Below are 16677 nucleotides of genomic sequence, written 5' to 3' on the forward strand. Positions count from 1 at the left end.
CCATTCAAAACTTCCATCTGTAATAATGCTATAACCTTCCCGCGCTGATTATCATGTGTATCTTTTAATAACCATTCTTCTAAGCAGGGGCTAGCACAAACTAGCTCCTCTGTTGCTGTGGATTCCCTCAAAGATATTTATCCAGATTGTTTCAGCAGTCCCTGGGCAAGACAGCCCCGGCTGACCTCCTGCTATATTTTTGTTTTGTTTCATTTGTAGATGGAAATGATTTGACTTCAAACGGGTCCTAGAAGCAGCAGAACTCTCTTCTCCAATAACAAGGAAGGCCTCGAGCCATCATGGCAGCAGGCGTAGCAGCATGGCTGCCCTTTGCCAGGGCAGCCGCCATCGGATGGATGCCAGTGGCCAACTGCCCCATGCCGCTGGCCCCCACGGATAAAAACAAGAGGCAGGACGAGCTGATCATCCTGAATGTGAGTGGGCGGCGCTTCCAGACCTGGAGGACTACACTGGAGAGATACCCGGACACTCTCCTGGGCAGCACCGAGAAGGAGTTCTTCTTCAACGAAGACACTAAGGAATACTTTTTTGACCGGGACCCTGAAGTCTTTAGGTGCATCTTAAATTTTTACAGAACTGGCAAGCTGCACTACCCACGATACGAGTGCATCTCTGCCTACGACGAGGAGCTCGCCTTCTACGGGATCCTACCTGAAATCATCGGGGACTGCTGCTACGAAGAGTACAAGGATAGGAAGCGGGAAAATGCCGAGCGGCTGATGGACGACAATGACTCGGAGAACAACCAAGAAGGGTCCATGCCGTCCCTGAACTTCCGGCAGACCATGTGGCGAGCCTTCGAGAACCCCCATACCAGCACCTTAGCCTTAGTCTTTTACTATGTCACCGGCTTCTTTATTGCTGTCTCTGTGATCACGAATGTGGTAGAAACCGTCCCCTGCGGCACGGTGCCGGGGAACAAGGAGCTTCCATGCGGGGAGAGGTATGCTGTGGCTTTCTTCTGCTTGGACACAGCTTGCGTTATGATATTCACCGTTGAGTATCTTTTGAGACTCTTCGCGGCCCCGAGTCGCTACAGGTTCATCAGGAGCGTGATGAGCATCATTGACGTGGTGGCCATCATGCCCTACTATATTGGCTTGGTGATGACCGATAATGAGGATGTCAGCGGAGCCTTTGTGACACTACGGGTTTTCAGGGTTTTCAGGATTTTCAAGTTCTCCCGCCATTCGCAAGGCTTACGAATCTTGGGCTACACTCTGAAGAGCTGTGCCTCTGAACTTGGCTTTCTCCTCTTTTCCCTCACTATGGCAATCATCATCTTTGCTACAGTGATGTTTTATGCAGAGAAAGGATCCTCAGCTAGCAAATTCACCAGCATCCCAGCTTCCTTTTGGTACACTATTGTAACCATGACGACTCTCGGGTAAGTGTTGCATTTTCTTTTATTAGGCCCTAGGCAAACACGTGCTAGTTGCTGAAGTTTGGTGACTTTTTGAGGGTCGGTCTTTGTTTTTCTCTGAATAGGATGTGTTCCAAGGGGCTTTAGGACCGTTACAGGCCTGTTTCTCCTCTGCCTGGCACTTCACCAGGCATTTACACCTATGCCAAAGTGGTCACAAAACATCACGTTTTGCAAAACAGTTTGCAAACTGTGAGTGAGTGCAGGAGAAGCGAGGCCGTAGAGACGCAGGCCCTGCCATAATGGCCCGGTAGCATTGCACCTGCTTTGCATTCAGCGTTCAGACATGGAAATGATGACACACGGCACAAAGCAGTGGAAGAGCAGTTCTTTTGGTTCTTTTCAGACATATTTAACCAACTTATTACTTGTATACAAAATCACTGAATTCATTGTCCAGTTTTGTATCTTCAGCCTTTACTGTAAATGATTTGACAGCTTGGCAGGTGGGCACCGGAGGCTTGCTGAATTCAGGCAGATCTTGCGGCCAGTTGCCCTAGTGAAGGTATTTCTTGCATTACAGGACAAGGTTTGCTTGTTGTTATCTGAACGGGAAATAGCCCTTTTTGCTGTGTTTACCTGGGAGTTACAGAAGTTGTAGTAGTAATGGCCCTAATCTGTAGCCATTACAGTAATGTGTGAAAAGCTCATATGGACAGGTGCAAATAAATGACAGAATCACAAGCAGGGGAAACATGGCCTGGAGGACTCTCCCCCCCCCCGCGATATTTCATTTCTCTCCCATTGACATTACAGCTGTTTCTGCAAAGATTATAGATGTGTGTTTCTGTCACGCAGGACTGAAACCTTCCTAAAAGAAAACAGAGACTAGCCAGACACTCACAGTGACAGACTCATAGCAAGTAAAGTAATCTTCAGAGGTTGTAGCTGCAGGCGCTTAAAGTTGCACAGTCTAATGCAATCTCTTCATTCCATAATTCATAATCATGTGCTAAATTTTAATTTACTTTGCAAAGAGCTTTCCTGCTGAGGAGCTCCATGAGTTATATTTGATCTCAAATGACTCTCTCCTTTTCCTGTTTCCTGTTTTAAATACTTCCCTTTACCTATTAGGCATAAAAAGGCAGACAAAAAGACTTTTAAAATATTCAAATTGTAACTCAGCTGTCAAGAAGTGGCAGAGTGTGGGCCTGTGACAGCAGTATGTTTTGGATTCCTTTGACCAATGAGAGCATAAAGCATATCTGCCACGAGAACCAAAGGAGATAATAATTTCCCTAGCCTTGAATACGCCTGTAGTCTGACCAAAACCTGCAAACTTGGATGACTAAAGTTAGGCTGCTCCACCCCTATCTGAGTATTTCAGTAGAAGTGGCCTGCTCTACAGAACTGCTAAGCATAGCTTGCAGCTCCCGAGTTTAAAATGTCGACTTTCTGTATTCGGCAACTTCCAGACTCTGAGTCCACGATCTCGTCACCACCGCATCCGAGCAGCTCCCAGTAGTGCATTAAGCAACGTGACTAATATCTGTCACATTTGCTCTCTCCTGCTCTCCCCAAGGGGAGGAATGAGCAGTGGAGTGTTTCTTCTTGGGTTTGTTTAAGGCTCTGAACAAGCACGCAGGTTCCTGCACGGTGGAGTTAGAGACGGGAAGGCCCAGGAAAACACTAGGTAGGCATTAGGCGACCAAAAAAATCTGCTTTGGGCTGAAGTTTACTTACTAGCCCAATTAGCTGAATGAAATGGCCTCTTGCTTGTAGTATCTTTTCTTTCTGCATGTTTTGATAGAGAAAAAAACAGGCCGGTCCTGAGTACTTTAAAGTGTTCTCAATCTATGGTAATCATAGGCATTATAGTTGAATGAGTGCTTTAAGCAGGTTGACAAGAATAAAATAATTACAGGCATTGAAACAGGACCTTGTAAGAAGTAGCTGGAACAAAATCTATTTAAGCAATGGTTGCCATCTGCAAGATACGACTGATGCAATGAAGCATGAACATTCACCTTCATTGTTTTGGGGACAAGGGAGATGATAAGTAAAATACTTTGCCTTAGCACATAGCATGTTTGCTACACTGCCGTGATGTGGCTGTTTTTACAGAGTTGTGTCGTTTTAGAAGTGCAAAGCGTCGTTCGGTAACACAGCAGAGACAGAATCCTGTGCTTACTCACCCTCCCTCTCCCCCTCTCCTCATCTCATTTATAACATGCCTGATTGCCTGTCACTTTGGTCTAAGCACCAAGACCTGTTGCTCTACAACTGTTTGCTCGAATCACATGCTAGAAAAGCCATTACGGCAAGGTACACGAAAGAGCAACTTCCATCAAAGACAGGTTCCTCCGCCCCCTCCTCAAAGATGGGCCGTTCTGTGGCCAGCGTGTGCCAGGCACAACCATTGCAACCCATAAGTGAATGCGATTACACAAAAGTTAAGGCTTTGGAGAATCCCTGCTGGATCGGCCTCAGAAAAAACGCCTTGGGCATGTCCAGACAAGCATGCACGGGTGGTCTGTGACCTGTCTGTGGTGCTGCCCACTGCACACGCCGCACATGCAGGTGTTCCCCGTGCTGCAAATTTGCATCACAGGGGGTGGGGTTTGGACACCAGTAGATCAAAAAAACTTGTGCCTATCAAAAGCAGGGTGGTGCACATGGTGGCAGTGCGTGCCACCCAAAACCAGAGCCTGGCTCCAGCTGCCAGCCAGGCTCTTTGCTGCCGAATCAACGTGGGTGCAGCCCCTAGACACCCCCAGGATCCCAGGTAAGGCTGCTGGGGCCATCCCAAGTGTCGACCTACCCCACCCAAGGCAACATGCCCCACATGGGAGCATGCGTGCAGGAGCTTTCCCCAGGGACATGTAGCAGCAGCAGCACGTATTGTGCCACTACTGTTTGTCCACGGGGAAATGCATGTACCTGCTCATGGGGATGTGCCTCTTGATGGCTGAAGAGCTGCTGTTCGGGGCATAGTTCAAGTCCCAGCTGTGGTGATCGGTATATACCAAAGGGCAGCGATGGGACAGGGTGCCACGAACAAGTTACCACCACTCTGTGGCCAGTGGGTGGCCCAAACAACAATCGCTACCCCCGTGCGGATGCAATTATACAAACATTTGGGAAAAATACGTAGAAACAAATCATTTGGATTCAATTCATTTCTACCTTCCCCACTGAAATACTGACTGAGATTACATGATGCAGAGCCAAAGCCAGTTAACAGGAAGGGGACAAGGTTTAAAATAAAGGGGAAGAGGCCCTCTCAGCATCCCATTTCCCTGCTAAAAGCAAGGGCGAGTTTGTTCCTTTGCCAGCTGTAGTGCAAGCTCTCCTCCTGTTCCAGTCTGTTTTGGCCACTGGATCCAGTGAGATGGCATTGAGGGTTTGCTGGCACTTCAAAGGTTTCAGCAGTGGTAAAATATGTCATGGTGTGGACGGCTGTCACTTGCTAAAAAAATGAAGTCAATGAAGCCAGGAGCTGAAACTCAAAGAGCCTGAATTTAGGCACCTGCATCCTTTCAACGCCCAGGTGTGCAAACCGTATCCCTCTGTTGTGAACCCCTGTTGTGCTCCGCTGTGCAACTGGGACAGAAAATCCTTCGTTTATTCATAGACATGACCACGTTCTGGTAGAAAAGAGAAGCTTTGAGGAAACTACAGGCCTGCTCCGGGGGGTGCAAGGTTTCTAGTTATAAGATAAATGTCATTGATTGAGCTGGAGGGATGCTGATGGATGCAGGCTCTGTACAGTGCATGCAGCTTTTCTAATTTCTCTCTGTCTGTCAGAGGCACGGTGCACTTTGGCCTTACTCTTACCTGGTCCATAGAGAGGGGGACTCGATTTCTCTGGAGGATCCATCTGCACAGATGTGAGCGTTCAATAAGCTGGCTATGCTAGATTTAAGATTGGAAGACTAGCACAAAGATGCCTGTAGGCACCTCAGATATGAGTTATTGGCATTAAAGATGATTAAATACAAGGATCTAAGGCACTGGGAGGAAAAGTGCAGAGAAATTGGGTCTTTGTTCTTTTCATTTTCTGTTTGCAATTTATTTTTGACTAGCTGCCTCGAATTCCCCCTGTACTTAAGCCAAATGGAGCAAAGACTCTCAGAGGACTTCACTGTCCCAGGTGCACCAGAGTCAGGAGAAAAGCTAGTCAAGGCTCAGGCTTTCCATCCTGTGGGAAATGCTGCTATTTCACAAAAAGAAAAGAAAGGAAAAATGTTTTCATCATGATTAGGAATGAAGATGAGCAATTGGTAAAGGCCATGAGGAAGGAGCTCCAGAACATTTGTTTCTAGGGAAAAAAAACATGTTTCCAGTTGATTTAAAAAAAAACCCCAACAAAGCCCAGAGCAGCTGGCTACCCCAACAGCAGCTGGCTTCTTGAGCTCCTCTTGGCAGCTGGGGGCAACCCAGGGAGTTTCCAGAGCCAGAAGAGCCCTCCCGCCGCAGGCTGTGGATCTGAGCCCCGCTAAGAGCCGTGGAGGGAGCCTGCAAGCCTGGGGCGCCTCCCTCGGGGAAAGGCTGCTTGGTGGGGTTGCTCCAGCCCCCAGACCTGCCCCTTCTTCCCCAGACTATCAGCTGAGATAGCAGGACACTAGGTAGGGTTCTGGTAGGAGCTAAAACCAAACCGTGCCCATATAACACTTTGATTTTTAACACAGTGGCCTTTTCAGATGAAAACTCATATAGTTGGACAATTCCTGACCAGCTCCACTCAGGAGTCCTTTGACTCTGCTCGGAAGAGACTTGTTGCTAATTAGTGGATTTGCAATTCCCACCTCACTGTCACTGCCAAAAAATGCAGCCGACATTTCTAGCAGGAGGCACAATATGCTGGAGTTTGCCCATTGAGGAGGGTGCCAGTTAGCTGCTTGCAGCTGAGCAGCGCTCAAAGCTTTCATAAACACGTTGCAATGATCTCTTCGGTTGCCTTCACAATTTGAATTAGGATTTGAAAAAGGTTTGGGCCCAGAGAAATGGTGTATGTTTAAAGAAATGAGTGGTGGGTCCCTGGGGGGGAAAGGTGTTTGTTTGCACATTGGAGTATTTAGTCCAGGTAACTGGATAATGATCTGGTCTTGGACTTTCACCAGCTGTATGAAATTGTTTTTTTAATTTGATTGGGAATATATGGGGTAATGCTCCCTATCCTAATAAACCATTAAAAAATGAACTCACTGTGAATGATTGGAAAGTTTATTAAAAGCCAGTAAACAAAGCTAGCATTTGGAAAGCATTAACAGATGTTCCAGTTGACTAACATCAAGAAAAAGAAGACTAAAACATCTAAGCCAAATCTTCAGCTGGGGTAAAATAAATCGGTCCCAGTGAAGCCAAGGAAGCTAAGATCATCTATATGAGCTCGAGCCCTTCATGAAGCCCTTGGTAATGAAGAGAACTGATCCGCAGGCATTTTCTTCTCCTGAGGAATGCTACACTAAAGCAGACATTTTCTTTAAAAAATGTCAAGTATATTTTTCAATTTTGCCCACAACTTCAGAAACCCCAAAATATTTGGCTAGCAACTTCTGGTGTTCAACCAAAATATTTTGAAGAAGGGTGAGATTTCCTGAAAAGAAGCAGACAGTATTTATGGAAATTACAAAAAAAAAAAAAAATTAGTCATTGTATTGAAATGAAAGCCATCAGATACCAGTTTCAACAGGACGTTTTTTACTGGCCTAGTTGTACACAGATTTCCTGCATCTTCTGCCAGAAAAGGCTGTTAAATGCACAGGCCTGATCCTCTGCTCTGTTACACCAGTTTCATGCCACCATGACTGCATTGACTTTAATGGGGCTTTGCTGATTTATACCAGCTGAAGATGTGGCCCCAAAACTTTGCTGAAAATATCAAAGTATGTAAGTTCTTCATTTCCTGGAGACTGCTCCCATTTCCCGTGCAACCTGCCTGCCATGAAGTTGAACACCCTGGGTACGATGCAGGTCCGTTGTATTGCAAAAGTACCAAATTTAATAATAGGCTTGTTGACTCCTCCAGATGTATCAGAGCAGAAGCCAGAGGGTGGTTTTTGCTCTACTGAATATTTCAATCCTATTCCAAATTTCATGAGTGGAATAAATGGGAACCCTTCCATGGATTTTTTCATCAGCCTGAGATCAAGGCCTCAAATCTCTTGCAGTGTATGTCCGTGTTTCTTTCTTTGAAACACAAATAACGGGTGGGATTGACGCCAGGAGGAGGAACTCTCAGATGCGGCACTGTAGCTCCAGTGCCGTGCTCCAGATTTATCCTGGTGTGGCCGAGAGTCCAGCCTGGCCCGAAGGGAAAAAACTTGTGAGGGAAACCAAGCAGGAGAGTGTGTGCTTCCTGAAATAAAACACAACGCACAGCACTTTTGGTGGGGTAGTTATTCAGTCGGAGCTCGGAGGAGTCAATGACGACTTGCATGTTCCTTTGGAGAGCAGGAGACTCCAAAGAGACAGGTACAACAACAGCACTGCGGGGCGGCGAGCCGAACAAAGGAATCAAATTATACTGACCCTGCATCTCCCATCCTTCTGCTGTGCTCATCACTCCTGGTTTAACAGAGGCTGTTTTTAATTTAGCATGATTTAAATTTTACTCAGGAGGTTTTTTAATGAAAGTGTTATTCTTGGGTGCATCTTAAATCAATCTGAATTACTGAAACAACTACTCAAAATTAATTCCAAATCAGCTCCCCAGTCCATGCAGAAGCATTTTCCTCCGGAGGCTGACAGCTCCCATTCCTTTCTCCCATCCCCAGTAAAGCATCAATAAAATACATGTTCATTTTTCTACCACCTTGGTGTTTTTCTGAAAGAGGTGCTGACCCAAACCTTCAGCCTCAGCAACCACTGCTGCTGGGCACAGGGCTAGCTCTTCAATATTAGTATTCAGAGACATACCTCGTCCTTAGTTCGTGGTTAGCTGGCTTGAGCACTGCTCTGTGATAGCCAATCCATTTTGTATCCATTTCCAGGCAGTTTAATTATTATAAATTGTGTCGCTTTGTGTTATCAGTGTGTTGTTTTTATTTACTTTTAAATCGCATTTGATTTTTTGATTGGAGGCCATCTCCATCCAGCACGCAGGACAACCGAGGCTAGCAAATGGGTCCCATTTTGTGCTATTTTAAAAACAGGACAGTTTTCAAGTAAAAGAGCCTTTTCTCCCCCAAACACTTTAAAGTTTTCTTCTTTTTTTTTTTAAAGAACAGTCATACAGCAGATTTTTTTTCATATGCCATGGTCCCAAAGACACCTATGTATTTTGTTTTCTATTTCTCTTAATCCATTTGGATCCAACTGGATACATTTTGGAGTGATTAGTATAAATTAATGCATGTCCTACCCTCTATTCTATCCACATTCGTATATCATTCTCCTCATTGGAATAGCTCTTTAAGCATCACCTAGACAAAGAATGTAGGCTGGTATTTGCAAAAGGGACCAAATGAGTTAAAAACAAAAGTCCCATTGAAAGGCAACGTGACTGGTGCTTCAATCTGTTGCAAGGGATTTTGGAAGTCCTAAGTAACCGGCTCTAAGCAAATATATAATGCCTGAAGTTTTCAGGTCAATGTGAAAATTGTAATATGTTCTGTGAACATAAAGTTGTGACCTTTCTGAGTTGTCCTTTCATGAATATTCAGGCAATTCACAGCAATATATTTTTAAGTGGTACTCATGAGTATTCATGTCCGAAGTCACTTAGGACTACATTTTACAAGGCCATTCATTTTAAACTGATTTTGCTGTATCAGGGCCAAAACCATCAGCATATTTTAGAATCAGGACCACAGTCAGAGGACAGAACATGGGTGTTGGATTTGCGTAACCAGTCACAATCAAATCATGCAACTCAATATATGCCCTGTACTTAATAATAATTTACATTTTGAATTGACCCAGATCAATTCAGAGAAGGAAAAAACCCCTTAAATGTATGTATTTAAGAAAAGAGAAACCTGCATCCTGCTCGCATATATTCTACAGTCAGGAAAGAGGAACTATATCCAGCAAATAAATTGCGTCACAAAACGTGTTGGCATTACAGAAATAATAACTCTTTTGAGCCAATATCCTCTGCTTCTTTTTTAAATACTTCCAATGACATTTGCAGAAGCAGAACTCTCCCTTCCTAGAAATGTGGATGGGAATGTTTTATCCTGGATTTCAGTAGATATGGAGGTAGTCAGCTACTAAGAAATATTTTACAACCTTCCCCTTCTGCACCTGTGGATGAATTATTGTTTTGTTGCCCTAAGAAATGGCAGCGTCTCTAGCTCTTCCAAAATTGCATTGTCCTATATATCATCACAAGTGTTGAGAAGCGTTATGCAGAATACAGAATGGGGTCCAAGCTGGGATTTCTCCATCCACCCTATTTTTAGTGTTCTTGTTTGAGACATTTTGTTTTCTTGGCTCCATCTTTTCTTTCCAAGCTGGGACTTGATACTTATGGGACTGGCAGTGAATCCAGAGCTTTATTCCTTTCTCTGTCACCCTGGTTCAAAACACAGTCTAACTCCACGATGATTTCATCATTTAATCAGCTTTATTTGCTTGGTGGCATATGCACCGTGATTTGATGAGCCTTTGTCCAATCCCTGAAGTCAGACACCAATCATTATATGGCGGCAGTACGGGAACATGTGTTGGCAGCCTTAGCAGCCAAGCCAAGAATGAGAAGAACGCTAAGACAGGATTTGCCTTCCTGCATGGAAAGAAATCCTTCTGGGTGCATCCTAGTCTAGGCGAGACCTACCCACCAGCCAGATATTGTACGTGCCGGGGTGTAGCAAAGTACATCAAAAGAGTCTTATTGACGTCATTGGATTTTGCATCAGTCCCTAAATCAGCAGACAGTTTGGAACCCATTAATGCCTAATCAGAAAACGTTTCTGTCTAATGTAGGATTCTATTATGCATGAAAATTTGAGCATAGATTGGGAACTTAGACAATTAAGGAGAAAATAAAAACAACAGCTGCAGGAGAGAAAGCTAGAAAACAGGAAAAAATAATGAAGGGAACCAGCCACAAATGAACAAAAGCAACCATCTATGTCATGCAAAACCAGGATGTCGCAGACACAAATGTCTCAGTTCAGACCACATCGATGGTCTTGCCTTGGGTGGCTTTACATCACTATCGCCGACCTGGGAAGTTCTTGCTGATGCTATATCCAGCTTATTGACAGAGCAGGATTTTTATTTTTTATTTCATTACACGTTGTTTCCAAGTGGCATCCTATGCATCCATGGAGGGAGAAGGGTGTGTGTGTGTGTGTGTGTGTGTGTGTGTGTGTGTGTGTGTGTGTGTGTGTAAGAGAAAAGTAAAGAGAAAAGTGGTAAAGGGAGAAAACTGGCATTTAACCAACTGTGTCTAAAAGAAATGAGGAAAATATTAGTTGATTTGCTTTACTTGCTGGAACTTTTTCTTTTTCTTTTCTGATGGGCATTTAATCACAGGGAAGAAGCAGGATCACATTTAAGTAGTATAATGGCATGGTAAATCCTTAATGCCAAGCTGTTTACACATGGACTTGCATAAGCCTTCTGAATACTGACCACATTTCCTGCGTAGCACCGCCAGGTATGCAGCTCATGAATAGAGGTTTATTTGCAGTTATGTCTGCGATGAAAAGATATAAACACTTGATCTGATTTTGACTTTCATTCTCCTCCTTGATACAAATTAAGGGGAGCCAGAAAAGTAAGGAAAATATCAAACCATTTGTAGACCATTGCTCTTCATGGCTTCTCCTGGAAGATTGCATTTTGGGCTATGTAATCACATTTTGTGTGTCAGGACTTCAATAAGAGTCATTAAACTGAATCAGAAAAATTGTTTTAATATAAATGCTACCTTGCGCATTTAACCTTGCTGATGGAAAGATGGATGAGATGTGGGACGCTTCCTTTGTAATGCAAGGCTCTACAATTTCATCACCACTGCTATTTCCTACGCAGCCACCAACTAATATCCACAAGCTAAAGAACAGCTTGAATTTAATATAGAGAAAGTCCAATCAAACAATAAATTGATGGAGCTATATAAAGAAAGCATTTTCTTGCTGCATTCTGTCGACTCAGACTTCATCCTATGTGAAATGGGTATCAATTTTCTCCTCCTAATGGATTTACAGATATTGTGTGTGAAATTTGTTTCTGATAAGACACTAAAGAGAGAAACTTTTTTCCCCCTGCATTGCCTGGGCATAAACTCCAAGCCTGCATCTCATTTTTGGGGGGCTACTTAAATACACCAGCACCCCAAACCTAGTAAAATATTTTTACTAATTCCAGAATGTTTTTTTCTGGATTCTACTGAATCAATTGGAGGTTTTTCCCCCAACCTATTGATCTATCGAGATTGGGTGGTTTTTCTTTTTTAATTTCTTTTTTTGTTGATGTGTATCTAATCACACTCCATGGTTTATAAGCCAGAAATGGCAACTTGTTATTTTCTTCTCTTTTCAGAAAAGCCCATGGTATGAATCAGGCTAAATGGTAGTACCAACTAGGATAATGATAATGCAGTAACCACGTACACCAGTGAAAACGCTTGTAAACAGGGTGTGTGAAGTGATTGCTTTAACACATTTTACAAAACTTTTCTTTCTTTTCTGCCTGCATTACTGCAAGCACATGAACAAAATATATTGACAATAACACTGTATTCACTGGAGATGAAGGGAAATTATTCGTTTGCTGACTGGGTTTGAGCTTTTTTTAGTCTCATAAAATGATAATTTAATAACAGCACTGACCCAGTAAAAAGTAATTAGTTTACAGAGATCACTTGAAAATAAGGGACACAGTAACCACTGCCAGTATGAAAATGGTAGAGGGGGAAAAGCAACATTCAAGGCCTTGTTTCCAATTAGCCAGAACTAATTATGCCTTCTAGCTGATTACACTAGATTTTGTATGGTAGAAATCAGGATTGAGTTTGAATTGCATAGCACGCAGACCTTGCTCTCCTTTCACACCTCTGGTAGTAAGGGTCTCTCGAAGACCTGGATCTTCACCACCTTCCTGGGTGGATGGCAGCGGAGACTGGATGGAGATGACAGCAACGAGAAGTGGCCGGCTTTGAGACTGACATTCATAAGACACGTCCTTATTTGAATGAGAGTCTGCTTGGCTTGGATTTCGTATTATTTTCCTCCGGTGGTTTCCAGGGCTGCACGTGAACTCAAATACCATTAGAAATGGCCAGCTGGGCTAAAATTTTGACAAAATTAAAAAATGTTCACGTCTTGGAGTTGTTGCCCCATTTTCTAGAAACGACTTGACTAAGAAGTGGGAAGTCTCATGATTACTGTAGTCACTTCTGCAAATGGGATTCAGATTTGTAAGTCCCTTTGGTGCTTCTGAAAATATTGTCTATTGTGTCCCCCAGATCTCCCCCCCGGCTCGTTCATGAGCGTAACCTCCTTTGCACAGAAACTGTGCCCTCCGCTGTCTCGTGCCAGGCTAAGATTACTGAAATACAGAAAGGTATTACCAAATGAGAGGATCCCAAAAGCAAGAAAGAAATGATCAGAGGGCCAGAGGGATTGGTTTATGAGAAAAGAGTCCCTCCACTGATATAAACTGGCATCACACCAGGGGGGTCAATTAATCCGATTTACACCAGTGTGGGATTGGACCTTGAAAAAAATACACAACTAAAGGAAAAATACAGAACAACAGGGACAGGACCAAGAATATTTTGGCATCTCTCTATTATGGTAAATATTACAACTGTTGCAGATGAAGGCAGCATATTTCTATCGCCTTCTGCAGACGATGCCCCCCACTTCTGCTTAACGTAGGCTGCGTCTTCAAATGTTTGCTACCACTCCACGCCGAAGCATGTGGAGATAGAGCCACCACAGCGCGTACCTATGGGACGTGGTAGATTTATTTATGATCCGTGTTGCACAGACATCAGGAGATATCACAGGGCATCACTTGGTTTTCCTCTGGCTGGTGGCAATCTTCTGAAATGCTCTTTTGTACATTATTCTGTCAGTAAGAAGACCTGCAGGCTGGCTTTGGCTGCATCTCAATGCTAACAGAAGGGTTCTGGCAGGAACAATACAATCCCATGGTGAGCGTATCACAGCTGAATAGAAGCTGAAGACATGGAGAGCTACAATTAGGTCGTGTATCCATTGCCCTCCTACCTCTGACTGGCGCAGTCTACTTCCCTTCCCTTCCTCTGGGAGATAAGCATCCATCCTTTCCTTTTTCTCTTCCTTGTGGTACTAGTCGGTCTACTGCACGTCTCATTAACTTCACATTGCCCCTTAGACTGCTCTATGCCAAAGTTTTCTGTCACCTTCCCGGTGTGCTAAGGAGCCATGTCCCATATTCCCATAGCTCCATGTACAACATCGCTGACGGGAATTCTAGGTCCTTCTCAGGACACATCCGTCACACGCCTGGATCTCTCAATCCCTCGGTGTGCGAGGGGCAGGATCCTCACAAACAACCCCCAGCTACCTTGCTATGACTTTCTAATCCATATCTGCTTCTCCCCTTACAGCAATATTATATATTAAAATGAAACTCCACTATCTCTCTCTCTCTCCATATCCATCTATCTCGATATATAGAGAGAGATATACACACACATATACATACACACATATATATATACACACATACTTACACACACACACATACATACATACATATTAGTGGCATTTCATTGTAAATCATGGAAAATGTGGATTTTGGGTTACTTTGCTTACATCCAAAAATTGGAGATTTTAATTTTTTTAAAGAAAAGCAGGATCCCTGGTCATAACATCATTGAGATGTGGAGATCATGGAGTGAGAGGCTGCTGGCCCACAAAGTGCTCCTGCTGTAAGGTGCAAAGTTCTGCTCTGCCTTCCTTTACAACCTGCAGCTTCAACCAAAGGATGCTGAAGCAGATTTCCCCCCCTATCTAATTCTGTATACACCTCAAAGAATTTCCCCTCTTGCTCTGGAAAATTATACAAAGACGTTTCGTAGAGCTGAGATGAGGATATGGATTTGGGGACTAACAACAGCAAGCACTATGTCACGCCTGCCCAGTTTCCTTAGGCAGGTTGACTTTTAGGCTGTGAATGATATTTTCCTCCCTCTCCTGCCAAGGAAAGCAATAGCATCCACAACCCCCAGATAGGAAGCTACCGGTACCCATCTCATGCTCTGAGCAGGGTCTTCACCTCTAGGCTGTAGGACAGCCACAGAGCAGATGTCCCGGGGAGGCCTGCTGCCTTCATCTGTAGCACAGCTCAAACACAGATCAGGTTATGCTTTTTGCCTCCAGGACTTTGGGAAATCTGACTGGAAATCCTGAGACGGGAGCTTCAGTGTCTGCTGACACCAACCCTGCAGAATCCAGCTAAAGGTCACTGAAACCAGCTCTTCTTCAGCCCTGAAATGCAACCGCCCCAGTGCAAATTTCTTTTTGTTTTTGTGGCTGGTGGAGCGAATGGATAACGGCAGCCAGCTGTTAAGCCTGTGGCATGGTCTGCGTGTCCCACAAGTCTGCTGGGCAATCTCTGAGAGGAGTGAAGCTGGGGGTAATTGTACCATTTGCCTGGGGAAGAAAGAGAGTCTTCCTTGCAGCTGGAAGGATTCATTGTGAGAGCTGCCAGATTCAGTTCTCTCTGTGGTATCCCTCCTGTGCCAGGGCTGCTGAACTGCCAAAATGTGCCATTGTCCTCTACAAGTCTAGGACCACTCAGCTTTTCACCTTTGATTTGCATTAGTGGCTGTGAAAGTTCCCCGTGGTGTGATTTTCCCCCCCTGTATTTATACAAATTGCTGTTCTTTTTTTTTCTTTCCATTTGGATCTGTTGGCCTAGGCCTCCACACATGTCAGATGATAAAAGTTTTCTTTACCAGCCTATGCCACGCTCAGGTAGGCAACCCTGAGAGAGGGCTTTAACTTCCCCTCCACTCGGTGGAACCGGCCGGTCCCGTTACACGCGTGTTAAGCCCAGAATAATATTTCTTAAGATTGCTTTATTCAATCCCTTCTCTAAGGTGGTACTCGTAGCATTTGCTGCTGTGTTCACAGGTGTCTAGAGTGATTTACGTGCATCGTGTGTGCAGTGATTTAGGTGTGTGGTGTGAAGACAACACTGGGCATGAAATAATTATGCACCTTGTTCTGTGTTTATCTTGACCTTAGTACAGCAGGACCTGAGTGCATGACTATGGCTCTAGGTACTATGATGATGATAATAATAGTAATAATAATACCAATATTTTCCAGCGAAGTAGGAGGAACCAAGCCAAATGCTCTCCTGCTGCTTGGCAGAATGAAACACTATTCCACAGTTAGACGAAAGAGCTGGGAAGTGGCCTCCAGGTCTTCCATTCGGCACCTTCCTCTTACTCTTTTCCTTCCTTGGACTTTTAAGTTGACCTCTTGTTTTGTCGGTCTCCGATTCCTCGGGGGCCTTTTGTCACAAGCGTTTAAGTGAACGGCTCAGAATAAATTTCCCATTGCTCGTTGCTCTCTCTTTGTAGGGAAGGTTACAGTGGGTTACTGTCAATTTAACAGATTCTGACACCTTGGTTACTTTATTGTACGAGAGCCTCTTCCTAGTAATCAGGCTCTCAACTCCGTGGAAAGAGAACTTTAATTTACCACTTAGAGCATGAATCAATGAAGCATTATTGCCAACACATATCCTTCTCTGTCAAACATTTCACTTGTTCCGCCGGTCCAGCTAGATTTAAAGCTCTGTCTGGCTAACAGTATTTCACCAGCAAGATATTCCTTTTGTCAACCCCGGTGCTAGATCGCTCTGTAATTAATGGAAGTGTGAAGTCCTTCGCCTCTGGTGCATACAGTCTTCCTGCAAGCCTGAGAGTGGTGTGCAGATGGACAAACACAGGCGATCCCAGGAGGCCATCACAACTTTTTTGTGGTGCCCCTTTTGCTTTCCTGCCTACTGACAGCTTCCTAGCTGTCTGCTAGTCAATCCAGGGAGGATCCATCGTGTGAGAAGAGGCGTTCCAGTGCATCCAGAGCTCTGCTTCAGCTGGAGAACTAAGTTGACACGATAATCTAGCCAAAGCAAACCTAAGGCAAAAGACTCCAATCCCTTGAGATATTTGTCAGGCATAACAGAGCTGCCTGAATGCCAGAAAAGTCAACGCAGCAAATTATTTGGTACAACAAATCTTAAAACTAACCAGATTGGGTTGTTTGTCTTGGTCGGGGCAAGACCTGTGTTCCACTCACATCCCAAGTAAGCTGGGGTTTGTGGTATCAGTT

General features: G+C 44.3%; 1 protein-coding gene across 3 annotated transcripts in view; it reads left to right on the forward strand.

Annotated features, from left to right (window-relative positions):
• Positions 1 to 225: 225 nt before the first annotated feature.
• KCND3 (potassium voltage-gated channel subfamily D member 3) overlaps positions 226 to 16677 on the forward strand; it is a 187884-nt gene continuing 171432 nt past the window's right edge. For all 3 annotated transcript variants that reach the window (XM_019546829.1, XM_019546830.1, XM_019546831.1), the window contains exon 1: positions 226 to 1408. In XM_019546829.1, the coding sequence (XP_019402374.1) occupies positions 300 to 1408 (1109 nt within the window). In that variant the 5' untranslated portion in view covers positions 226 to 299. The remainder of the gene's footprint in view (positions 1409 to 16677) is intronic.

Source organism: Crocodylus porosus, unplaced genomic scaffold, assembly GCF_001723895.1.
Source record: "Crocodylus porosus isolate Cpor-Errol unplaced genomic scaffold, CroPor_comp1, whole genome shotgun sequence".
NCBI lineage: Eukaryota > Metazoa > Chordata > Crocodylia > Crocodylidae > Crocodylus > Crocodylus porosus.